The sequence below is a fragment of the Oryza brachyantha genome, chromosome 6 (genome assembly GCF_000231095.2).
Source record: "Oryza brachyantha chromosome 6, ObraRS2, whole genome shotgun sequence".
NCBI lineage: Eukaryota > Viridiplantae > Streptophyta > Magnoliopsida > Poales > Poaceae > Oryza > Oryza brachyantha.
Genome location: NC_023168.2, coordinates 2607407 through 2633179, shown reverse-complemented (window position 1 = coordinate 2633179; position 25773 = coordinate 2607407). Strand labels below are relative to the sequence as shown.

Genomic DNA, 25773 nt, shown 5'->3' with positions numbered 1-25773 from the left:
GTAGTAGCAGCATAGGTGTTTAAGCAAGCAACCCTGGCCAATGACTGGAATAGATTAATTAGCTGCTAACTAATTAATCTCCAGGTAACCATGGGCAATTAGCAACTAACTCCACCTGCTAATCTAATCCCATCCTCCTGCTGCAGCTCACGTACGTATTCGGTGTCCCTCGTGCTGCCTGCGTCATTGCTTTCTCCTTCTAATCGTGTCACTTAATTATTAATTAATCCCTAATGGTTTATGGTTAGGGCTTTTTTACCTCTTGATACCTCAATGTACGATATACCTCAAGATAGCATACTTTTTACACTAAAAATGCTTTTTACATTAAAAATGATGGTATGTTGAGATATTTTTCGAGGATAATAAAAAAAGCCCTTATGATTACTATCTATCCGTTTTGGTAAACACTATCTGCTGCCTGGTTACCATATTGATAGAATGGCAATGTTTCAATGGTATCCTTTTTTTCTTCTTTCAGTTGGATGATGTTTGAGTTATGGATCCCAACCTGTTGAAAATAAATGAAACAGTAAAAAAATAATTTATGTGTAAAGTTATTATGTTAGGTTTTAGCAGTTTAAAAAAACCAAAGCTAGAAAATAAACCACGCGAAAAAACCCATATATCAACTATCATAATTTTTAAAATTAAAATTTTGGTAGTGGCTCATAAACCTCGGTGATTTTTTTTTTTTGGTGCTTGTGACATTGGCTCTTTTCTGGTAGATTCCTATCACAGTAATTTGTTTTAGTTGTGCAATAATGTTTCTGGCATTGTTTTCTTCAGAGTTTACCGTGTTTGACTATACCATTTCTGAAGCATATTTTTCTCTAGAAAATCATACTACTATTTCTTCAGAGTTCACAGTGTTTTTTCCTTTCGACCATAGAGTTCACGGTGTTTGACTCCGCCACTTGAGTTGGGAGCAGAAAATAATCAACCAATTAAAAAGTAATAAGTTTACGCAGCACCAATCTCTATTTCTTTATTTGAAAAGTACTCAGTCTATTTTATATTATAAGTCTTATGTCAAACATATTTAAGCCATATTAACTTTATAGAAAAATAGAACAATACTTATGATACAAAATAAACATACTTTAAAAATATAATTCAACTGTGGATTAAATAAAGCTATTCTTTTGTCATGGAAAATAGTAGTAATTTTTCCACAAACTTAATCAAACTTTTAGATATTTACAATCAACATTATAATATGTAAGGGAGCACGTACTATTATAATAAGTGTTGTACGGTGGTGTAAAGTAATTTAAACCTTTTATCTTTTCTAATTCAATAGATCAGAACTATTTATACTAACCATATCCAATGCTATTAGTAGTAGGATAATTTTATTCTACTTTATAGTATAACTTAAATCAATCGTCAAGATTATTCTAGCAAAGCAATTGACAGTAGCATTATACTAGATGGCACCGTAGCTAAAACTCGTGTTTATATAAAAAAATATATATATCAATTGATCTCAGCGAATACTCATCTCCACCGACGACGGCGAGAGAGGAGAGGACGAGCCAATAAACAAACAGGGCGGTGCGAAGAGTATCAAGATTAATCAGAGGCAATTAGACAGACTGAAAAGCGAAGCTAATGCTCGCTAATAATTGACCCTGCACTCTGACGGGGGCAATTAATTTAATCAGCTAAGCTTGTACGCTAATCCGCCCCGTCTCCTCTCTGCACTCCTCGCGCTGTGCTTTGCTGTGCGGATGCAGCAGCAGCAGCAGCAGTGGCGGTGGCGGCTTTGCTTTTTTAATTGGGTATCGCGTCCCTGTCCGGCCACCGGGTGGTGGTTCGCGTTCCGGGTTGGCCGAGCCGCGAGAGCGACCTCTCCTCCTCAACCTCTTCTCCTCTCCTCCTCCTCCTCCTCCTCGTCGTCTCCGCATCGCCTCCCCAGCTGCGGAAAGGCTCCCCCTTTCCGGCCTCCCCTGCTGGTTCTTGGGGGGAGATTCTTTGGTTGCTGCTAAGAGAGAAAGAGGTTTACTGCTGTGCTCTTTGTCTGTTCTTGCTTCCTGTGGCTTAATCCGAGCGAGCGAGCTCGGGTTGTCTGTTGCTTAGGTCGGCTAGCGTTCTAGGCGGATTGATGGTTTTGGGGGGTTGTGATTTGGTGGTGGCAAGAACGTTGCTTTTGGCGATTTTGGCGGCTCGAGCTCTGTTCAAAGTTGCTTGTTTTTTTACCTGGGGTGCCGTGAAAGTGAATGATAATATATTGTTTGTTTGTTGGTTGGTTTGTTTGTTTTCCCGAGTTGAATTTGAAATTTTGGATGTGATTCGGGGTGTTTTTAGTCGTCCCGAGGATTGCTGCTCGTCTGTTAGTCTCTGATTTGTGGTTGCTCAAATTGGATCCAGTCTCCCTGGGGGGAATTGGTGAGTTTTGGGATCAAATTAGGACCTTGCGTTGAGCATAAGAGCAGGAGAGCTCTTGCAGTCTTGCCTGATTCAGTCCAAGAACTTCTGTTTGCTGGTGCTCCTGGTATTTTTGCTGACAAAGTTCTTTGCTGACGCTGAATTGTCCATTGCTTGGATTCAAAGCTTGGAATTTTGTCCCCTTTTATCGAATAGTTTTAAGCTTTGGTGATTTGCCGGAGAATTCGGACGTGATTCTTCCCTTGGCCAATCCCATTTTCTCATTTAGGGATATTATTTATGTTTTTGTCGATCCACTTTCTTTTCTTTGTTACGGTTGTTTTCTCCAATAGCCTTTTTGCAATCACAACAAACTCTACTTTTTTCCCCTGTGGATGTCCTTGTGATCTTGCTCTGTAGCCTGTGTAGGTGAGTAGTGCCTTGCTGGACCTTGATGTGATTGATGGAGCATTTGTTGCCTAATCATTTTAGCTCAGTTTGATCTGAGCTGGCGTTCAGTACATTCTTAAAGTTTGTCCTATTTCCTTCAAGAGATTTCGGGGTTGTACGCTGTCTGTTTCATCACTTCTGTGTGCAGCTCATTTGGATCCAATTGTTTTAGCTGATGCCATTTGGATCCAATTGTTATTTCCTATCCTAAAATGCTTATGATCCAACTTATTCGTTGCTGTCTGTTATTTCTGTTTTGTTAAATTTGAAGTGTGGATTTATTTGGAGCAGATATCTCATTTGTGCTATGCTTGGTTCTTTGCTGCGTATACAGGCCAAGTAGTATATCACCAGTGAGTTAAGGAGAATGGCAGGCGTTGGCACTCAACCGAGCCTCAGGAAGTACCTTGGAGCCCTCAAGGACACAACAACTGTGAGCTTGGCAAAAGTGAACAGTGATTATAAGGTCAATTTTTGTAACTCCACTAAATAATTTACTGTTATATCCTTTTGCTGTAGTCACCATGGGCTTAGCATTCTCTCTTTTAAAACAGGAATTGGATATTGCAATTGTGAAGGCTACAAACCATGTTGAGCGTCCATCAAAGGAGAAGTACATAAGAGGTGTGGCATATCCTTCTCTTAGCTGAATTGAAACACTGGTGCAAGCTCATAGCTGCATCCTTTGAGTATCTTAAAGCTTTTTAATTTTCATAATTATATAACTGAATATATAAACATTTTTCAATCTGAAAACTTAAAGTTTGGCAATCTCCAAAATATAAGTATTTTTAGGATTCAAGTTTTGTACCAGAATATAATCATTTCTACACTGATTCCCATGATTTCATTCAGCTAATCAGATGCTCAAAAAGGGAATCTAATCAATTCAAAAATCAAAAATTGACCACTGAATTAACTAAAAGGAAATCTTTTGGCACCTCCCAAGTCTATGCTAAACACTCTAGAAATGCTTATATTTTGGAACATAGGTAGTAGTTATGTTCTTTTTGTTGGACGAAACCAAGTATTATATTGATTGTGCACAGATTTTCCTTCAAATTGTCAACACTGGCATCTATTACCGGCATACTCACGTGTGTATTGGTTTGCAGAAATTTTTTATTCCATTTCTGCTTCAAGGCCACGAGCAGACGTAGCTTACTGCATCCATGCCCTTGCAAGACGTCTTTCAAAGACACGCAATTGGGCGGTATGAGCCTTTTCTGTTCACTGCAGTATTAAGTTGAATACAATTTTGTCATTTTTGTTTCTGTATGATTTTAGTGCTCAGACTAGAATGTACTAGTAGTAGCACTTCTTCTGTCCAAGGAACCTTCTTACCCCAAGCATCTCAACGTAACCTTTTTCTTAAGTTTGTAGTTCTCTGTAATCCATGGAGCTATGTTAAAATGTATATATAACCTTAACTTTGTCATCAGGCTAGTTGCTCTGCTGGTTGTGTTCACTGACAAACCATAATTTTGTACATCAGGCTAGTTGCTCTGCTGGTTGTGTTCACTGTTCACTGACAAACACATATCTTTTGCCTATGATCTATATTAGAGCCCTCTGTGTACTTTTCCTGTGAACTACTTAAAATATTGTCTACAAGAAGCATCCAACCGATGTGAGTCTAGTCCTTTTATATGCAATTTGCTAAACTATGAAAATCTCTGTGGGACATTAGCTTCCTCTGTTACTGTTTCCATTTTCTCTGTAAACCTAATTGGTCTATCAGTCTAGTCCTTTTTCTGTAGAGTCGTAACAAGAATAGTTTCTATTTAAATACTACTGGAACAGATAGGCTGTGAACTTTCTGAAACCTGAAGGATAAAATTGTCAAACTGCTAAATAACAGTTTGCCACAACATTCTTAAGCTTTCATTTCAATGGCATATAACTTCCTTTTCCTTGTTTCATTTTTCATGGGTGGTGCACAATAAAAAAAGTTATGGAGGAAATTATGAACATTCTTTGCTCGAATATCGATATTTCAGGTTGCATTGAAGACATTAATTGTAATACATCGTGCTCTTCGAGAGGTTGATCCCACTTTTCGTGAAGAGCTTATCAATTATGGCAGATCTAGATCCCATATGCTAAACTTGGCCTACTTTAAGGACGATTCTAGTGCAGGAGGTACTAATTGCTATCTTATTCCTAGTACTGTCAATTTTATAGCCGTTTAGACATTCCAACTCTCAACTACAATGACCAATTGACCATTTGATCTTATATTGTTCAGCTTGGGATTTTTCTGCATGGATACGCACTTATGCTTTATATTTAGAAGAGAGACTTGAATGCTTCAGAGTGCTGAAGTATGATGTGGAGACAGATCCTCCAGTATGTAATCCAATCACTTATTCCTCTTGCATATATGAGGTCTTATCAAATGTTGGTTTGTTTAAATTAAATTGTATTTTTGCTGGAAGGAAACCATATTTATACTTCATAACTACCATCAAGCTACTATCAATTTTAAGGTTTCCTCCTTTTCTCCTGGAGGACCTGGAACACTGATTTATGGAATTGAAACTCTTGAAATGAGAGAAGAGATTTTAAGTGCCAACTATAGTCTTTCTAACTTTCTGAAAATTCTGTTCTCTGCAGAGAACTCGGGATCTTGAAACTGGAGATTTGCTTGACCATCTGCCAGCATTGCAGCAACTTCTCTTTCGGCTCCTTGCTTGCCAGGTAATTAGCTTTTGACAAACAATTTCACCACTTTCCATCTTCATGTTCCCCTGACATGTTAAATGTGACTTAATGAATATATTTTTGTAGCCACAAGGGGCATCATCTTACAATGTCATAATCCAGCATGCACTTTCAATGGTCAGTAGCATGAATTAGCATGCTTGTTTCATTTTTAGTGCGCAACATGATAGTCTTGACATGCATCCTGACTTTGCTTGTGCATTACTGGAAGGTTGCTCTGGAAAGTGTGAAGATCTACACTGCTATTAGTGATGGTACAATTAATCTGGTTGACAAGGTGACCTTTCTTATTCCTGCCAGGCTGCCATTCTTGATAAGTTTGTAAATATTGCTATTCACTATCTATTTTTGTCTATTTTTCTCATCCAACTTACGAATTATTCTGTATTACAGTTCTTTGAGATGCAAAGAAATGATGCTGTTAGGGCACTTGATGTATACAAAAGAGCAACAAAACAGGTGAATTAAGTTCTGTCCCTCTGCCGCTGATCCATTACTAAATTTGTTAGCTGGATTATTTCCACTTGCATGTATCAATGAAATTCAAGTCCTTTTTTGAGTTCAATCAATGAAGGACTTGGGATCTGTTAGGAAGAGAGTGGGGTAATCCACTAAATTGTTGCGAACAGATCAAATCTGTTTATACCGTTGGTGCTTCACCTTTTCATTTCTTAAATTTTTTGCGCAGGCTGAAAGACTCTCAGAATTTTATGAAGTGTGTAAAACAATACACATTGGGCGTGGTGAGAAGTTCTTGAAAATCGAACAGGTCTAATATATATTTGATTCGCATGTATTTGTTGCTTGTTTTTCCATGTTAGCGAGCTACTGATTCTATTGAAACTTCTGCAGCCTCCAGCTTCATTCTTACAGACCATGGAGGAATATGTGACCGAAGCTCCCACAGTAGCTCAAAAAGATAAGGTTTGTGAACTGTTGAAAGTTGCTGATGTTTAGAGCTCAAATAAATCTGTTGATTTTATCAAGATGTTAAACAATCAAGAACCTAGTTAGGGAAAGGCATATTAAACCTTTATCAGCGAGAGTTGATTTGAATATATTTGGAAGTGAAATTAAAATTCATGCACGTATGGCAATTGCCAAATGAAATCTTAAGCTAAAACAATTACATTTCCATCCAATAAATGATTGGTATGATAATGTCCAAGTGATATTCCATGAAACTGAAACTTCTCACTCCACTCAAATGCCTAGTAATTACACTTTCAGGGTTGGCATTCAACCATCTTATTCATGATTTTTCTGCCTTGTTTGTATTTAGGTACTGGCAATTGAATACAAAAAAGAGGCAGAGGACGAAGAAAAGCCGGCCTCACCTCCTCCTGCCCCTGAGCCTGAACCGGAACAAGAACCAGAGCCAGAGCCTGAACCAGTAAAAGAGGAAGCACCTATAGAGGAGCCTGACTTGCTGGTAACATTCCTACTGCTCACAATCAAAAAGAGGTCATTAGCCCTGCTCCTGCATTCTCCTGCTAATGCTCGATTTGTCACTGCCAGGGTCTGAATGAACCCAACCCTGCTGCAGCAGAGATAGAAGAGAAGAATGCTTTAGCCCTTGCAATTGTTCCGATTGGTAAGAGCCCCCCACTTATGCTTATAAACAAAACTTTGACTTTTCAAACTTAAATTTGGAGTAGATTTTATGTTTTTTTATTGGAGTTTATTAGCTTTTAGATCACTAAGAACAAATATATAAAATTTTTATTTACAAATATGTTTTTTGACTTTTTTCTTGAACAAGCCAAACAACCACCCCTAAATCCCTTTGTGAACGAAAACCATTAAATTCTGTCATCAGATGAAAGTTGATCATGTTGTAAGACATGCCCTTTACTGTTCTTGCTTTTCTATGACAGATGATGCACCTAAAGCTGCTCCTGCTCAAAATGGAGTCACTGGCTGGGAACTGGCGCTCGTCGCTACACCCAGCTCAAACGAAACTGCTATTACTTCAAGCAAGAAACTGGTACTGAACCCAAACACTTGCCTTCAAAACGCAGCAAAATTTCAGACAGATGAAACTTTGGCAACTGAAACAACACGAAAATTTGAATTTGAATCTTGCCAATCATTCTTTTCACTGAAACCACACGAAAAACTGGACCTTTTTTTCAGGCTGGTGGGCTGGACTTGCTCACGCTGGACAGCTTGTACGACGACGCGAACCGGCGAGCGAGCCAGCCGACGAGCTACAACCCATGGGAGGTCAACCCCGGCGCCGGCGCCCCGATGATGCAGCAGCCGATGATGAACGACCCGTTCTACGCCTCCAGCGGCTACGCGGCGCCGCACAACGTGCAGATGGCCGCCATGGCGCAGCAGCAGCAGGCGTTCATGCTCCAGCAGCAGATGATGATGGCCGCCGCCGCCGCCGCCGCCGTCCCGCCTCCTCAGGTCCACCACCACCAGCAGCAGCAGCACCTCCAGGCCAACCCGGCGAACCCGTTCGGCAACCCGTTCGCCCCCGCCGCCGTACACCCGTACGGCGCCGCCGCCGCCGGCGCCGGCAACGGCTACATGGGGCTGATATGATCGCCGCCAGCTCGCCAGCTCAGCTCCGGCGATGCCGATCAAACTACTCTCCAAGTCCATTCTTTTTTTGCTCAATTTCTTCTAGCTTTCTCTCTCGTTGCCATTGTTGATGGTTTGTAGCACAGGTAGAAGAAGGTGTTCGTCCGATTCGGACACGTTGCACGTAGGCGTTTGGGGGGTAATGTACGTATACGTATGCGTGCTTGTATGTATATGGGTATTTCTTTTATTTTATTTTATTTTATTTTATACACATGTGCAGGTGGGTGATTGGGGATTAAGATTGGATTATTCATGGACGTTGAGTACGATTACTACATAATAATCGATGTGTCAATTCTTTGTAGTATAATACTACTGGTTCTCGTTTGTTCCAGAATTAATTTGTATTATACTCTCTCGGTCCATTCTAAATACTCGTTCTGTCCTAAGATGCAACTATCATTAAATACTTATAACTGTCTTTTTTTTTAAGATTGTCATGTACATGTATACATGTACGTAATATGGATGGTCGTTTAAAGCGAAAAATTTAAAATAAATTAAAATGGTAAATGTGTGAGAGGATTTATTGAACCATATTTTTTTTTCTCATCATCTTTTATTCTGTATATAGAATATGCGATGGATGAGCTAATGAACATGCTCTAAGAATAAACTAGTAGAGAAGATAAATGATTTGAATGTTTTTTTTCTTAAATAAGAGATTAATAGTTAAATTATATCGGCTGGAAGGAAAACCAGTGTTAATTACTACCTCTGTTTTTAAATATAAAAGATTATTTGAATGAAATATGAACAAATGCTTATCAAGAAGGAAAACTAGTACTTCTTGCTGCTACTACTTCACAGTGTATTAATTGTGAAACAAAACTTTACAAGCCAAAAATACATTTAATACGTGACGGTGGGAGTACTCACATTTGCAAATACTCCAAAACATAAATATTTTCTCAATTTTATATGATATAAGATTTTTTAAGCATATATCTAGATTTATCCGTGGAATACATGTGTCTCGATTCATTAGCATCCATATAAATCTAAATAACGCTAGAAAGTGAATATTACTTGCTACTGTAGATTAAGATGGTATTTGATTCTTTAGTCATATGACTAAAAGTTAGTCACTGGAGTAAAATCTTTAGTTCCTTTTGTTTAGTTAGAGGGACTAAAAGTACATCATACGTAAATTTTAGTTAAACGGACATGTACGAAAGGAAGGTTCAATAAGTATATCTGGAAGGGACTAATGGTTTCTTTCATTCCTTTATATTTGGGTTTTTGGATTAAAGTAGGCTAAAGTGAAGGTACTAATGAATCACCTAAATCAAATAGGGTCTTACTACCCATATAATATTTAATTGCTCCGTTCAAAATCTGTAATATGTATTTTATTTTGTTACGATAAGTCTTGGATCAAAATTGTTCTATTAGGATATTATTATGTAATATAAAAACATAATTAAAGTATTTTGATATTAATATAATGACGTTAATTGATGTATGGTTGTGCGGTCTGCAATTAGAGACACATGTTTAGAAAAAGTCCTCCATGGACACTGGACTACTGGAAGAGTACGTGTACCTACGTACGGTACGGTAACGGTACGTATCCACAAGAAAAACAGTGTGCATGTTTATCGGCCTTTGCACTCATTTTTCACTTCTATTTATATCTATAAACCAAACCTTGAATTTTCAATCTTAATTTTAGAGTTGATTTTGACAGTTTTTATCAAAGTTTATTTGTCAGTATTATTTTTTAGATTGTTAAAAATATATAAAATTTTTATTTACAAATTATTCATCACTTATAAATATGCCGCTAAACAACCACTCCTTATATTATAAGCAATAATAAATTTAGAGTTGATTTTAGAATTTTTATATCTTATTTCTCAATCTTGATTCTTTATATCGCTAAAACACCGTATATAAAACACCTGTGTACGAATTATATTTTATCTGTAAATAACGCCGTCCGACAAACCTCATATCCCTTGTTGTTGACTCGTGTACCACCGTGACAACATCCAGCCCCGTACCTGGAACCACTTTGGTCAGCCGGCGTTTGACTCTCGCCGTCGCCGTCGCCGTCGCCGTCGCACCCTCCCGCGACGCCGACACCGCCACCCACCACCACTCCTCGTCCGCCGGCAGACGCACTCCTCGTCCGCCGGGACACCACGGGCGCGACCCGAACCCGAAACAGAAGAGCCCGATACGGGAAGGAACCCAGCCCAACGCCTCTCCCTCTCTCTCTCTATCTCTAGACGTTCTCTCGCGTGGCGCGCAAGTCGCAATCATTGGCTTTCCCCCGCACCCCACCTCCACCCAGCGCCCGCAACCCCAAACGGAAACCCGCCGCCGCCGCCGCCGACGCCGCAGAAGCAGCAGCAGCAGCAGCGAGCGCCGCAACCCTAGGGCGCTCGCGCGCGCGCGGGGGCCGGATGGCGCGGGGGTTCCGCGGCGTCCGCGACGACCTCACCGAGCTCGGCCGCCACATCCTCGACATCGCCTGCTTCCTCCACCCGCTCCTCGCCCCCGCCCACACCGACTCCCCGCCCGCCACGCCCCCCCGCCGCCGCCCCCGCCGCTCCCCCTCCCCGCGCCCCGCCTCCCCGCCCTCCCCCTCTATCCTCTCCGGTATACTCGCCGACCTCGCCGAGATCGGCGGCTCCTTCACCCGCCGCGCCGCCCTCCCCGACCACCCGCCTGCCTCCTTCCCCGCCTCCACTGCTGCCGCGGAGTCCCCGCGGGCCGCTTCCTCCACGGCCTCCTCTCCTGCTCCTGCTCCAGCTGCTGCTGTCCCTGATGATGTCGTCGGGGCGGCGCTGGCCCTCGCGGCGCGGCCCGAGGCGTGGATTGACTTCCCCGTCCTCGCGCTCGATGAGAGTAATGCTCGCTTCTCTAGAATACTCATGCTTGCTTCTGATTGTGGAAAGCATCTGCATCTGTGGCGCGCTGATTGATCCTCTGATTTTGCGCCTTTTGGGTACTTTCGTGGTAGATGTGTTCGTTAGGTCCAGATGAGTGCAAAGGTTGCTGATTTGCTAACTATCTGTTGGGGTCTCATGCTGTTGTTTTAGTCAAATTGAGAGGGAAAGGCACTACCTTGTGGCTTCATCTGGGATTATGGGGATCAGCAAAAAATTACTGTGTGTGTGGGCAATTATCGTAGAAGGGTCTATTGGACTAAATTATAAGAAATCAATTACTCTACTCATTAAAGAACATTCGTTGGCATTAATAGAAAGTACACAGTGTGTGAAGAGATTCAAGTTGCTTGATTATAGCTGGTTCAATGATTATAGCTATAACAGGAAAAACCCAGATATAGACAACAACTATTACTTAGCACATGTTTATGTAGAGGTAAATATATCTTGTTTGTGCTGTGCCTTTTGCTGGTTAAGTTTCTAGCAATTGTTGCATTTACCTCTTAGGATCACTGAAGTTTGAGTTTGACAGAACCATACTGCAACTTATAGAATCTCCAATATTTACATGTCCTGGAATTTAGGATTAGTGTGACTTGTTTTACTTTGTTCATATTTGGAAGAATCATCTGCAGCTGTTATTTAGCTGTTCTATGTATTTTCATCTAGTTGTCTCAATTTCTACGCTTTTTGCAACTTGCAGATTATATTATCTCTGATGTACAAAGGGATCATTTGGAAGCCATTGAAAAACTTGTGCCTGACTTAGCATCTCTACGAACTAGGCTCTGCCCTTCTTATATGGATAATGATGTGTTCTGGAAAATCTACTTCATGCTGCTTGAGGCAGACCTAACTGAGCATAATTCAGAGGTAAGTCTAGTAGTTTAGGCCTATTTAGAGGTATAATTTACCTCTGATCTTATTTTATGTATCTGTTAGTGTGATTTATTATTATTTGGATGATTGCACCTCATTGTGGATTACAAAGTAAACATGTTCTAGCAGGATTGTGTCATCTGAATTGCAATGGTTGCACCACCACTGCACCAATGTTTTTTTTTTCTTTTGAAGAATCATGACACCCATGGTTAGGGTGATAATGGGCCTAGGCCCTCGGGTCCTTTCATAACCCTACTAAACCCTTAAATATTTTTAGCTTAAAAACCTATAAAATTTCAGCCAACCCCATTTTGTATAGAAAAACTTGGGCCCATTACCACTCCTACCCATGGTCTTTTGTGAGTCATGCTAGGACTTAATGTGGGAAACATGATATGCTTCAGAAACCATACAGTGTTAGCAGGATAGTTGCTGTATGCTGAAACAATATCTTCCGTAAACATGAAACAACTCAAAGATGTAGATCAAATATTAGTGCCATTTCAATTTAATTCTGATCTTGGTGATCTTCATATACAAATTGAAATATTACAGGTATATATAATCAAGGAATGTATTTTCTTCTTAGTGTTTCTGCTTTCTTCACATGATATCAACATGATTGTGTATCTTATATCTCCAATTGACAAGCAAGCAGCAGAATTGAGCTAAATTCCATATAAGTCTTGGGTGTTAATGTTGAAACCTGATCATCAAATCAGGTGGAATACTAGAGTATGAATTTGCTTCAGAATTTTCTATACATCTCAGACTTACATTTATGTTAGTGTTAAGCTGCATAGATCAATAAATCATGAACATTTTTCACCAATAATCACAAATGATTGGTTGTAGGCATCAGGACACATTTGTGTGTATCTTGTATGAAATAGCTTGTGTTAGTTTTAACCCTACTTTGCCCTAACTTTGTAGTGAAGTGATCAATGTGGATATGGTAACTATGATTTGGGTGTTAAGCACAAAAGATATTAATATGCTGAGCTTTGTGTTTGCAAATATCGTACTGTATCGCCTATTTGTCTTAACCTCTTGTACTTGCAGGAAGATGAGAACCTACGAGGCTCTGTTCATCATCAGGTCAATGAGATAGAGTCTGATGCGGCGCCTAATGTTTGTGAGATTGAAAGCGTGAAAAGCACTCAAGAGGGTTATCAATCTCCAGATGGTCGCACATTGTTGAAAACAAGATCTGATCAAAGCATTGACCAATGGGTGTTCGCGAAGTCAAAATCAGAGCAAAGCATGGATCAGTGGTCCGAAATACCTTCTGATGTGGAATCTTCTAGAGATGGTAGAAGATACATTAGTGGTGAGGAGCTTAGTGATGCTGATAGTGCCCATGTTGTTGTCATGGACAAATACATGGATTCACTTCTGTCAGATCGGAGGAATCTCCACTATGCTAGTTCCTCGGTGCGGCGGGATTCAGTAAGAAGAAAACCTGCATCTTCTACTGACTATAGCCACCGGCCCCCTCAACCAACCCCGCCTGCATCGCTATCCAAGAAGGAGTCATGGGATGTCATTGAGGATTCAGAGTTTGAGATACTTGACAATTAATAACAAAGATCTTTGCGATCTCTCTGGCTATTTATCCTTTTATTTTGTCTCTCTATCCCCTTGCCCTTCACCTGCTTGTAAATGAAAACCTTCAGGTGGTTTCAGTGGTGTCAGCGTTCGTGGGAAAATTATCTCTACCAATATATTATTACTGTGTGCATATCACTATGTAAGTTGGGTATATCCTCTCATTCCATATGCTGTAACATAAAAAAAAACCGTGATGAATCTGCCATGGGTGAGACTATGGGTAATACTGGTCTCCCATTGTAAAAATTGTCAAATGTGGGCTTTGTGCTAAGTTTCCTAGAGTTCTCTTCAGACTGCAAAGAATGGTAAACCTCATTGCATGAAATTCTATTGGATTTAGGCAGGACTGTGGAAATTTGGCGGAATCATGAAGATACTGAGTTAAATCCTCTGAAATTTCCATAAAATTCCTGCGCTCTAAACGAGCACTTCATGTAAACGGGTTCAATTTAATTTTTATACATGACTTGGAAAAACTTGTGTGATTTAAGGGAGGCCTTAAAAAGGAGCACTTTATGTAAATGGGTTCAATTTGCACTATTGGGGCGTTAACTTGTGAGGTGGGTGTGATTTAATACATGAACCTGCAAATCACTTGTTTTGGTGTTTCACTAATTTGGATTACATGTCAAGTGATATTACATAGGTATGCGTATGCTCAGTCAACACATAGAATATAAGTTAGGTTGATTGTACGTATAAAAAATATATAAATATATGATAAAGGCGGTGTTCATTTACCTTGATTATCCATAAATTATTCATTGTATTTTGCGTTTACGGCTCTACGCTTTCTAAATTGTTAAATGATATTTTTTAATAAAAAATTCTATATAAAAGTTCATTATCTCAGCTTTGTGAAATAAATTTTTAATTTTATAGCAATTAATTTTATTATTTATAGTTATAAAAATAGATAATCTGTCAATTTTTTATCGCCAAAAGAACACTTCCAAAATAATGGAAGAACAAACTAAACACAAAATAATGCCTGAACACGGCGAGCGACGGCGGCACGCCAGCGTGGTGGCAGAGCACGAGGAAGCCGGCCACGATACGCCACCCGTTGGGCGCGACCTCGCTCGGGGCGAGGCCGAAGTGGCCGAGCACCTCGCAGGCGAAGGGGCGCAGCGGGACGCGCATCCCAGCCTCCAGCGCATCCTTGTACACGCAGACGGCCCCCGGCGGCGGCGTCGAGCACGCGCGCAGGTCGCCGGCGGGGCGCGCGGCGAACTCCCCTGGGACGCGGTACTTCTCGCAGAGCGCGTCGACCGCTTGCTGGGTCCGCAGAGACGAGGCGATGCGCTCGGCGGCGACGGGCCTCGGGAGCGGAGGGGGATCGGCGGAGAAGGCGTCGGCGTCGATGATCTCAACGGAGGAGGAGGACGAGGACGAGGCGGAATGCATTTCTGCGAGAAGATGCACAAGCGACGGAGTGGAGTTGGGTGAAGCGATTGCAACTTTGCAACGGTTGGTCTCGTTGTTAGAGTTAATTCATTTATGGAATTTACTAAACAATTCAGTAAAGAATACTGCTTCTTCTGAACCTCTGAACTACTCTAGAACCAATGGTTCAAAGCTAGTAGCACTATTGATCATGCATTATTTTTTGACCTAAAAACATTTTTGCTTGCAGATTATTATTAAGATAAACATTATACTTTTGGATGATGGGTGAGAGCTTTTGTGCATGGTATTATAAATAGTGATGTCAGTAACCAAAATCTTTTGTAATTTAAAACATTCCAGCCAGAGCAAAATTAGCACTTTAGCTCGGGAAAACTAATTTGAACTCTCATTATTGATAAATTACACAATATTAAGCCTTTTCATTTAGTTAATTGTAAACATTCTGTTGGCATTGTGTTGTAAGAGAGTAGCAACTCAGCAAGCAAGGAAAAGAAGGGAAGATAGAGAAGGCAATCTAGCCCGTTATTTCATTTGAACGGCCGGATGCTCCCAACTGCAATAGTTTGCAGTTATTACTTTAACTTCAGCAGAGCCAACCCCCCACATATATATAGATACACACACGTATATATATAAGATATACTATTGGTATGTATGTAAGGATACGACAGTCTGTCATGAAAAAAAAATAAAGTTTGGGTCGTGACATAATATAATGATATTCACGGTGCAATAACTAGAATGATATCCATAGAATTAAATACGTTATCATAGAGGATGAAAGATTACATTGACATGTGATTAAATAAAGAAATAGAAGAAAACCATATGAGATATAATTTCTATACAACACCTAAAATATGATAAGAGATGAGTAACATTAAATTCATATACGATGTTTGTATTACAAGAGTAGTGCCCAGTACTTGTTTCTCTACAGTACTCACAATACAATGACTAGAAAATTTAAATCATCTTTTCTATGCTACATAAAATATTTTTTGTGTTTTAATCTACTATTCCATTTGTCCCATAATGTTATGTTCTAGATTCAAATTTGTCCCACAAAAAATATATTTATGGAGCATGGGTTGTCACATCCATCATCTCATATTCAAATCTATATACGTTTTATATCTAACTACCTCTCACTCCATGCAAATTTCTTATTTAATAAGAGGTATTTAAGTCATTTTTTTATCGTCGCCCCTATATTTTCCTTTTGATTATGTATATAATCCAAAACTTAATTTTTTTCAACTTAAATTTGGAACAAAATTTAGGGCTTTATTGTAGTTTACACATATATGAAATCTTTATTCACAAAAAAATATTTTCTTGGCTCTAAAAATGTTCATACCCCGTAATTTCAAACTAAGGCGGCAGTAGACTAGTACTAGTCAATAGTAATGGCTATTTACACGTTACTATTTATTAAAAAGAGTATATACAGAATGTAGTACTACTGTCAGCAGTAGTATTATATATGGGCGTACTTGCCAGGGTAAACGAGCGACCACCGTCGCCGGCAAGCGAAACCATACATGTGCCGCCGTCCCCAGCCGCAACCCGCCAGGTGGGCCCCACATTAAACAACTCAGCCAGCCAGCCCAGCCAACCTGTCTCCGCCAAATAATCCTATTCCTATTTATTTATTATTATATTTACTCCTCCTTTTTTCTTTGTTAATTTATTTACCTCCTCTCTCTCTTTCCCACGCGGCCACGCCGTCGTCCTCCTCCGCCTCCGCCTCCGCCTCGGTCTCCGCGTCCGCACGGCACAAGGCGGCGGGGCGGGAGGGAGGGAGGGAGGGAGAGGGATCGGTGCGCGAGGCGGGCGGAGGGCGGGGGATGGCGATCCTGTACGCGCTGGTGGCGCGCGGCACGGTGGTGCTGGCGGAGCACAGCGCGGCGGCGACCAACGCGGGCGCCGTGGCGCGCCAGGTCCTGGAGCGCCTCCCCGACGGGGGAGCCGACAGCCACGTCTCCTACACGCAGGACCGCTACGTCTTCCACGCCAAGCGCACCGACGGCATCACCGCCCTCTGCATGGCCGACGAGGCCGCCGGACGTAAGCCCCCCCCCCTCCCTCTCTGCTTCCTTCCTTCTCTGATTCTCTCTCCCCCGTGCCACGTCTCTTGCGGCGATCGATCGGGAGATTCGGACTTGGATTGAGGGGCTCGAGCGGAATCGGGGAGATCCGGAGTTAATTGGGGGGTTTGTCTGTATGCGCGTCGCGTCTCCGATGGCTGTTGGCTTGCAGGGTGGTTGTCTCAGGGGATTGGTCACTGGTAGATTGGATCGGGACAAACACGGTTGGGATTCATTGAGCAAGTCAGAGGCGGCCAATTGTCATCTGACAATACATGGAGTTGACGAATTGAGCTTTTTCCACTGGTGGCCGGACACCTCACTTTTGCGATTGTTGATTATGGGATCAAACGAAATTCGATGCAGCAAAAGTTTTTGAGACAGGCAACAAGACCTGATCTAGAGCAAATGAGCAATATGACGAAATCAACAATAAATATGTTTCCCCGAAGGTTGCGCTCTGAGCATTGAGTGGGCTTTCACATTAAACATCACCTAAAACTAAAAGGGGCTTAATTACCAACAATTTTGTCTCATCATGTTTTGTAGCAATTTTTTTTGTATTATTATGTGAATAGTTTAATAACGGCTTATTAATTTCATTCTTTTCTAGGCCGAATCCCCTTTGCCTTCCTTGAGGATATACATGGAAGGTTCGTGAAGACATATGGTCGTGCTGCATTGACATCTCTTGCTTATGGCATGAATGATGAGTTCTCAAGGGTCTTGAGTCAGCAAATGGACTACTATTCAAATGATCCAAACGCAGACAGAATAAATCGCATGAGGGGTGAAATCAGTCAGGTATTGCCCTTTTCTCTTCAGTTGTTCATGTGTGAACATGACTTATCATACTTTGATTGCATGTATATTCTGAAGTTATATCCTATAAACCATTTTATCTGAAAATTAGAGTAACCATGCGCTGGGTTTCCAAATATTGTAAGCTAGAAGTTCAATGATCATGGATTAACAGAGTTTTTCTTTTTTGACATACACACAGAGTACTTGAACTGTCAAGTTTGTCATCTTATTTACATTGCTTATTATTTCCAAATATTGTGTCTTTTTTTTTTGTAAAACTACTACAAAAACAGAGGCATGTTACTTCTATCAGAGAAGCATACCATTGAGATTAGTTACAGCATTGAAAATGTTTACTCTTCATTATCCTCTTGCAGGTCCGTAATGTTATGATCGACAATATTGATAAAGTCCTTGAAAGAGGCGACCGTTTGGACCTTTTGGTCGACAAGACTGCAAATATGCAAGGAAATACAATCCGTTTTAAACGGCAAGCTCGCCGCTTCAGAAACACCGTCTGGTGGAGAAATGTTAAACTCACGTATGTCATCTTGCTATAAGGATCATTTTAATACGACATGTTATCATGCACCTTGAGTTTTTCTTTTGTATTTCCTTTGCTAGATGCTACCATCTTTCGGTACTGTTGTTTGGTTTGTGGATTTATTTACACTGAATTTTACATTTGCAATGGAATTAGCTTAGTCCTGTTCCTTTATAGTAACATCATCTATGATTGACGGATGGAATATCATGCCAAACATTGCAGTAAAACAAAAGAGTTTCAACATATTGTTTTGTGCAGCAGAAATGACTGCTACTTTGTGGATATGCACCCCCATCTTTTCGCTTTTACTTATGCTTATAACGCAAAATTTGATTTTTCAATCCTTAATTTGGAGTTTATTTTGGTGTTTTTTTATCGTAGTTTATTTTTTAGACTTTGCTTTTAGATCACTAAGAACACGTATGTAAAAGTCTTATTCTTAAATTATTTTCCGTTTGCAAATACGCCGTTTTGTTTTTTTCCTTCAAATATGACCCCCATGGTAATATGTTGTATGCAACAAATAATCAGTCACTATAATTATTATTCTGTTTTGTAATTTTGCTTAATTTTGTACTTGTATTTTTAGTTAATTAATAGTAGTTCACGCAACAAAGATTCGTGCATAAGTCATCTTCTAGCTAAAAGAAAGTAAGGTTTGGAATTTGAATCAGCACATGTGGAAGGGTAAAAAACGATATCGTGTGTAAATAAGGAGCCGAAGAGGCAATTCTTTTTTTTCCTGAAATCTGGTTTTACTTTTGGGGTTATGGATCAACTGTCTATTTCCCCCTTTTCCTTTTGTTGTATCAAGCAGTGATATGGCATAGCTTACACTCTCTGAATAATGATTCTATGCCAAGTGCGAATGATACCTAAGCCATCAGAACGTAGACGATTTGTCTTTATATTGACGAATTCTCAGACCTGTTTACTTGACTGTTATTGTATCCTTTTTCATGTGCATTCTGCAGAATTAACATGATCCGCATTACTCTTTGTGCAGGATCGCATTGATATTCCTCCTCACCGTGATAATATACATTGTGCTCGTCTATGTGTGCCATGGCTTCACCCTGCCTACTTGTATTCGGTAGGGTGGCATTCATGTCGTGTGTGGTTGTGCCGGTGAGTGCTGAACTATTGCAACGGTGTTGCAATAGGCCGTGGTTGGTGTTTTTTTGTGTAGAGATTACTATTTATTGTGTAATCATGCTGTGTTGATTGTGCAAACTCAATGAAAGTTGTGATCTTTGCCCCCCATAAATCCGCCTATTTTGGAGTTGTACGGCCATACGAGTTCTACCATAATCAATATTCTTCACCGCTGATGCAGCTGCGTCTGCATTCTGCGGGCCTCTGTGCTGTGCTTATTTTCTGGCTACTTCTCATGTTGTTGTGCGTGTATCCATTCATCTGTACTTGTATATTGTATAATCGTCTCTCTACCTCAGGTCAAAAACTGATAACAAATTGTGGGAAAATCAAACTGAACTGAAGTGTGGCACTAACGGAATGAACTGAAGAAAAAATTAGCCTCTATTCTTGAACATGTCATTGATATGACAAAACACCGGAACCTCAGCTAGGGTGACAATAATTCCAGAAAATTTTTCCAGTATGCAGAAATGCTTAATATACTCCATAAATTTTCCCGATATATAGAAACTTACATCCAGAAGGCAACAAAAATAAGGCTCACTGTCCCTGCAAGGTTTGGTGCTCTGTGGAGTTCAAAGAAGAAGAAATGTAAAGAAATAAGAAATAAATTAGGCTGCTGCTGCAGCTGCTGCTGCTGCTGCTGCTGCAGAGGATGGCAAAATGCGCGCCCAATTCAGCATGGCCACCCCTGTTCTTTCTATTCTCCAGGATCATGTTGGAGTCTGGCGACCTCTGCAGAGACAGCTGATCCGTTGAGCTTCTGCTGCGCATTTTCGCTGCTCGAAGCGGAAGCGCTGAGGTTCTCGCCACACTCACAGGAAGAGCTGTTGAAGAAACTCGTCCTAGACTCTGAATTGGTTTCAAGATCAGTAGCCATTCTATCAGCTGACAGCCCACTCTTGCTTCGGCTATCTTCAGCTAAGACAGCAAAGGAATCTGAATTGGAGTTTTCATGGGACGATGATTCAGGTTTACCTTGAAGTTTCTGGTGTTGCTCTGCTTGCAGCAGGACTCCTGTCACTGGGTATATAGTTTCACCATCTTTCTGATCAAATTTTTTGTGTTCACTATCTCCATCACCTGTATTTCTATCCATAGTGCCAGAGCCAGAATATTCCAAAGCAGACGAAATATCACCAGAACTGTGGTTTTGTTCATCCCGAGGGAGCATACTGGTTTCCTGATGATCAGTGCTCACATTCTCTGAAGTTTCATCCAGTAAGTTGTTCTTGTTTACACTATCTCCATAGAATTTAGCAAAATTGATAAGAGTTCCAGAGCTTTCAGGAACTGCTGCAGATACCTCACAACAGTTAGTCACAAGTTGGTGTGCTTCTTCCATATAATCAGAGCCCAAACTTCTACAGGTCGCTGAACTTTTACCTTTGTTTCCATTTTCATCATGAATCGACTCTACTGTGTGAAGGGCCATTGAATTTTCTGGAGATGACATTGTATTACAGGTAACAGGCTCATCACAGCTTTGAATGCCTTCATGTCGCCCCTTTCCCAGAGGCACGGTATAAGAGGTAACATAGCCACCATTTTCATCAAGAGATAAACTGTTCATACCACATTCTCCATCACACTTGGATGGAATAACCAAGGTTACTGAATTTTCCAAAGCCAACACTTGATCAACATTAACTATTTCACAGCGGTCTGAAGCCATTTGGTGGGTTTCTTGCAGCGACACATGAGTCTCCAGAGAACAAGCTTTTACATTGCTATAAGCTTCGTCAAATGACACTCTCTTTTGTTTTCCACCGTCTGCATCGATCTTAGAGAGCATGTCATCAGGTTCTTCCTGAATCAACATGTCATCACTATGAAGAACTTCACAGAAGCTTTGAACACTTGGGGATTGTTTCTCCTGCAGTGGCAGTTTAGCTTCCAGATGATTAGAAGCAAAATGCTTGTCATTCCCAACAAAAGTACTCTTGGATAGACAATCTTCATCATGATTAGGCAAGACATCCATGGTTTCAGAATTTTCCAGGGGCAAAATTTTATCACCATTGATCACTCCATGGCAGCTCCCAACACTTTGGTTCTGTGTATCTTGAAAGGGTCTTCTGGTTTCCAAATTAACACAAGCCACCTGGCTCTTTGTTTCAACATTCAGACAAGTCTTCAAATTAACTGCAGCTTCTTCGCAATGGTCTTGAATGTTTCCCTGTTGTTCGTCTTGCAGGACTACATTGGTTTGCATATAAGCCCTCGCCATCTCAGCACATGTGTCCCTAGATGACAAACAGACACTCTTGTCTTTGCAGTTTTCATCAGATATCGCCAGCATGTCTGTATATTTGGTGCCTTTAGGAACCAATGCAGTATCACTTCGATATTCCTCTTGGGAGAAGAATGCATCTGCTACCCGCCTCTTCTTCCGTGTTGCTTCAACATTCTCACTGTCATCACCGAAATCCTGATCATCCTTAACATGCCACTTCAAATCCAAAGAAGAGTCATTTACTTCTTGTTCGGTATTGACTTCATTGTCATCAGGAAACACTGGGGGTACATTCATTTCTTTGTCACAGGGCATGATCAATTTTCTAATAGCTTCAGGAATAACTAGCCTTTTGAATTCACTGCATCTGCTGTGTTCTTTAGTACATATATCCCATTTGTTCCCATGTTCACAAAGCGAAGGCCCTAAACCTGTCAGAATCTTGCTTGGTTTTCCACCAAAGGAATTGGTAGATTTACTGTCATCCCAAACAAATGAATAATCCAACGCTGGATTTCTGCTCATCTTATTATCTTGATTTGTACCCAATATTCCATCTCTATCACATGGAAATGGCTTGCTATGCTGTTTCCTCCACTGTTTTTTCCTTTGAGGAAGGTGACTGAAAGACACTGCATTCATTGATGGGAATGCTTTGGCTTTGAACTTCTTTCTTGGGCCAAAATTTTTAGATTTCCCCATTAGTCGAGAAAACACACTTGTTCGTTCTTCATGATCAGCGTGGAGCTTGGAATTTACCACTGGTGGATAGCATCCATCTTCCTTCCTAGCGTAAGCTTGGTGGAAGGTACTGTGCTCTTGTGAGTCACTGGTACCTTGAGATCCTGAAGAGTAGCTCTCATCTTCATGCAAATCAGATAGATCATCAATGCTCTCTAAAGCATTTTCCTCCTGTGGTAGTGGTATATAGTCATCACTAGACTTGTCATCCATTGCTTCTTGCCTAACAGGCACTGTGACAATGTCCGTATTTGTGCCAATGTGCAAGGAAAATTTTGAGCTGTCCTTGGACTTAACTACACCAACAGTGTCAGGTTTCAGTCCTCGGTGAATTAATGGCATAAGATCAGATAATTTGTGACTCAAGGTTGCTGCCCGTTCCCCATGAGTGGAGGAGGAACATGTTTGACAGGGGCTTTTGAATGAACCATGTGAACTGCTGTTTGAACTGGACTGGATATCGGTTAGGTTGACCAGGGAAGACATTTCAGACTCTCTTGGAAGATCATCCTGTAAATTTTGATTTTGACGAGGCTGTAATCTGTTCCTTGAAGAAAACAGGTGTAGAAGCTTTAAGACCTGCATAAGAAAGACTTCTTTAGATAACTCAGAATGTGAGTGAATTAACAGGACACCAGAAGACTGTGGAACAGACCTGTTGATGTGACAAACCATTTCTAAACTTGTTTTTTGGCATAAACTTAGTCTGCATCGCATCATGGTATTCACTTTCCATTAATGGCTTGCAAAACCAGATCCTCTTGAAACGTATCTGGATTTAGTGAAACATCACAGGAGAAGAATTAGTATTACTCTCCTAATGTGTCACGAAGACCTATATTTGTGAGTGATGGGACAGCAAGAAATCAGTCATTTAGTTGTGAAATATAAAGTGAATAGGGATGGTTGTTTCAAGTGGATTGTCCAAGACATGCCATTAAACTTTTAAAATATCCTAGACTGCAATAAAAGACATTTTTTGGTAAATCTTGGAAGTATTTATACCTGACAAGGATACGACTTTCCTGATGACACAAATGCATCGGGAATAATGTTCATTGATCCATCTGAAGTTGCTTCAAACACCCCATGCAGTTTATGCTGATCGACATCATACAAGAATAATGTTGCTCCAACTTTCACTGTCTGTATAAAATCAGCACAATGAGCAGAAAGACCAAAAAGCTTTTTCTCAAAGCACTCCTTCCTGGTCAGGCGGTTGCACAGAAAAATTGCGCCATCATAAGTTAAACCCTCCTTGCTCTGTGCCTTGCCCATCCAAAAGTTCATCAAAATCCTTGATAACAAGCAATGTTGACAATGTAAAAGAGTCAGGAGACTCAACATTTGTACTTGAAAATAAAGAGAAAAAAAAAGGCTCTGAACATGCTCTGTTTGTTGCAGAAGTCATTGCACACAAAAGTTACAAGTATAATAGATAAAAACAGGAACATTATCTAAAACAGATAAAAACAGAAAGGGGTGGCATGAACTATGAAGCAAACGAATTTCCAGATAGACTCAATTTGTTCTTTTAGTAATTCAGCATGAGAAATGAAATAAAATTACAATAACAGCTCAGAGTATGTAGTTCATAATTCATACATGTCGAGATTCACACAAATTAACGTAAAAGGTATATTGCAATTAACTGAACACAAACACCAGTTTAGCAATAGTTCTTTTCAGTCGACCAGTTGAGTAACCATTACCAAACACTAAAGCAAGAAAAGAAGTGTACACGGCTCATGCAACCAAATCCCATTTTCCACCACAAAGGAGCACACCATCCTGCATAATTATGTTTCTTTGATGAACCCTCTTGTATATTTTCCTAGAACTAAACGCGCAGGGTTGTGTGTATCCACAAAAGATGTCTGAACTGAAATTAAAAGTAAGGCGTTTTCCCTGACAGTGTGTACTAGCCAGTATCAAAATTTTGCAAACTTGCAATTTGCAAAATATACAAGAAAAGTTCAACATATATACACAAAATTGGGGTTTCTTTTATTTTGCTTCCGAACTCTAACATGTCCAACACCAAGAAAACAACTGATGTGTACACAAATCAAACGTTTTACACAAGCTATCTGACAGAAAACCCGCAGCATCCATCCACTTAGCTCGGAGCCTCAAACTGTGAGACACAACACAGGTTGCTCTTGCTCAACGGAAATTATAAAACGCAGGTTGCTGATTGCTCAACAGGAGATTTTCTATTTTTTTTAAAAAAAAAGCACATGAGTTGGTCACCAAACTCTATATCGCGCACATATCAACACACATTGATAGCTTTTGTTTGAAATAATCTGCATCCTGCGCATCAAATCAGATAAGCAATCCATCATCAACCCAAGTGTTGGATTTTCGAAGACAGGGCTTGTTTGATCTCGTGCAAAACGTGGCATTCCTACCGATACTGAGTCCAAGATCATAAGAAAAGGCAAACAAAAATCACACTAACTCAGGGAAAAAACGCAATATTAGGCGTATCCTTGTTCTTGGGTTCTTGCAAGGGTTTAGCGGCCAAGAAAGGCGAAACACAAATTTCCTTCCTAAAGAACGATTTGAGGAGGGGTTTTCCTCTGCAAGAACAGAATCATCCAACCAAAAAGAAAAAGAGAAGAACCACGGTACTATCAACATTCTGATCATGCAACGCAAGAAAAAGAAACCGCAGCGATGAACAGCAACACACAAGCTGCGGAGTGCAGACGGAGCAACCAAGAACCGGACGCAAACACATCCAGGGTGGGAAGAGAAGAGAGAACGATACCACACAAGGAGGCAGTGGAGGCAGCGTGTCGCGCGCAGCCTGATCGCGCAATGCGGCGGCGGCGAGATCAAGATTATCGAATGGGGTTGATGAGGGGTTCTTGGCTTCTTTCGTGGTGGTTTTTTGAGGAGAGAAGGGAGGGAGGGAGGGAGGAGATGGTAAAAAGCAGGAGCAGAGCAGTTGGGAGGAGCAGAGAATGGCAGAGTCTTCCCACTTTTACTGCCCTCTCTAAACTTCTCTCTCCCCTCCAGCTTTGCTTTTGCAAAGTAGTAGTAGACATGGAATTGAGATCACATACAGTTTCAATTACGGCTACACGTTAGGAACTGCACGTAATCTCTGTTGTTTGAAAATGCTATGACCATAAAATTTTGATTTTCTCGGCTACAGTTTGATCTATATTGATTTTCTCAGATGAATTGTACCATGAAATTTTGATGCAGTCACCCTACGGTAGCAAGCAAGCCACACCACAACGT

General features: G+C 40.7%; 4 protein-coding genes across 4 annotated transcripts; 3 read left to right on the top strand and 1 right to left on the bottom strand.

Moving 5' to 3' along the window:
• Positions 1 to 1806: 1806 nt before the first annotated feature.
• On the top strand, positions 1807 to 8545 carry LOC102719680 (putative clathrin assembly protein At5g35200). The gene is made up of 16 exons (XM_006655781.3): positions 1807 to 2002; positions 3155 to 3286; positions 3375 to 3444; positions 3936 to 4033; positions 4821 to 4962; positions 5069 to 5169; positions 5437 to 5520; positions 5611 to 5661; positions 5756 to 5821; positions 5938 to 6003; positions 6233 to 6313; positions 6397 to 6468; positions 6827 to 6976; positions 7063 to 7138; positions 7422 to 7531; positions 7681 to 8545. Exons 2-16 carry the CDS (start codon positions 3188 to 3190, stop codon positions 8095 to 8097), a joined length of 1683 nt encoding a protein of 560 aa, XP_006655844.1. The 5' UTR covers positions 1807 to 2002; positions 3155 to 3187; the 3' UTR covers positions 8098 to 8545.
• A 1863-nt stretch (positions 8546 to 10408) lies between these two features.
• LOC102715029 lies at positions 10409 to 13823 on the top strand. Its single transcript, XM_006656633.3, has 3 exons — positions 10409 to 10995; positions 11743 to 11912; positions 12984 to 13823. The coding sequence occupies exons 1-3, from the start codon at positions 10551 to 10553 to the stop codon at positions 13500 to 13502; spliced, it is 1134 nt and encodes a 377-aa protein (XP_006656696.3). The 5' UTR covers positions 10409 to 10550; the 3' UTR covers positions 13503 to 13823.
• Positions 13824 to 16663: 2840 nt separating this feature from the next.
• Positions 16664 to 19761, top strand: LOC102714746 (vesicle-associated membrane protein 711-like). Its single transcript, XM_040525077.1, has 4 exons — positions 16664 to 17012; positions 17646 to 17836; positions 18214 to 18377; positions 19390 to 19761. Exons 1-4 carry the CDS (start codon positions 16793 to 16795, stop codon positions 19478 to 19480), a joined length of 666 nt encoding a protein of 221 aa, XP_040381011.1. The 5' UTR covers positions 16664 to 16792; the 3' UTR covers positions 19481 to 19761.
• Positions 19762 to 19901: 140 nt separating this feature from the next.
• On the bottom strand, positions 19902 to 25370 carry LOC102714471. Its single transcript, XM_015838815.2, has 4 exons — positions 25295 to 25370; positions 23524 to 23815; positions 23174 to 23290; positions 19902 to 23097 (listed from the first exon to the last, which is right to left on the bottom strand). Exons 2-4 carry the CDS (start codon positions 23806 to 23808, stop codon positions 20242 to 20244), a joined length of 3258 nt encoding a protein of 1085 aa, XP_015694301.1. The 5' UTR covers positions 23809 to 23815; positions 25295 to 25370; the 3' UTR covers positions 19902 to 20241.
• Positions 25371 to 25773: the final 403 nt, after the last annotated feature.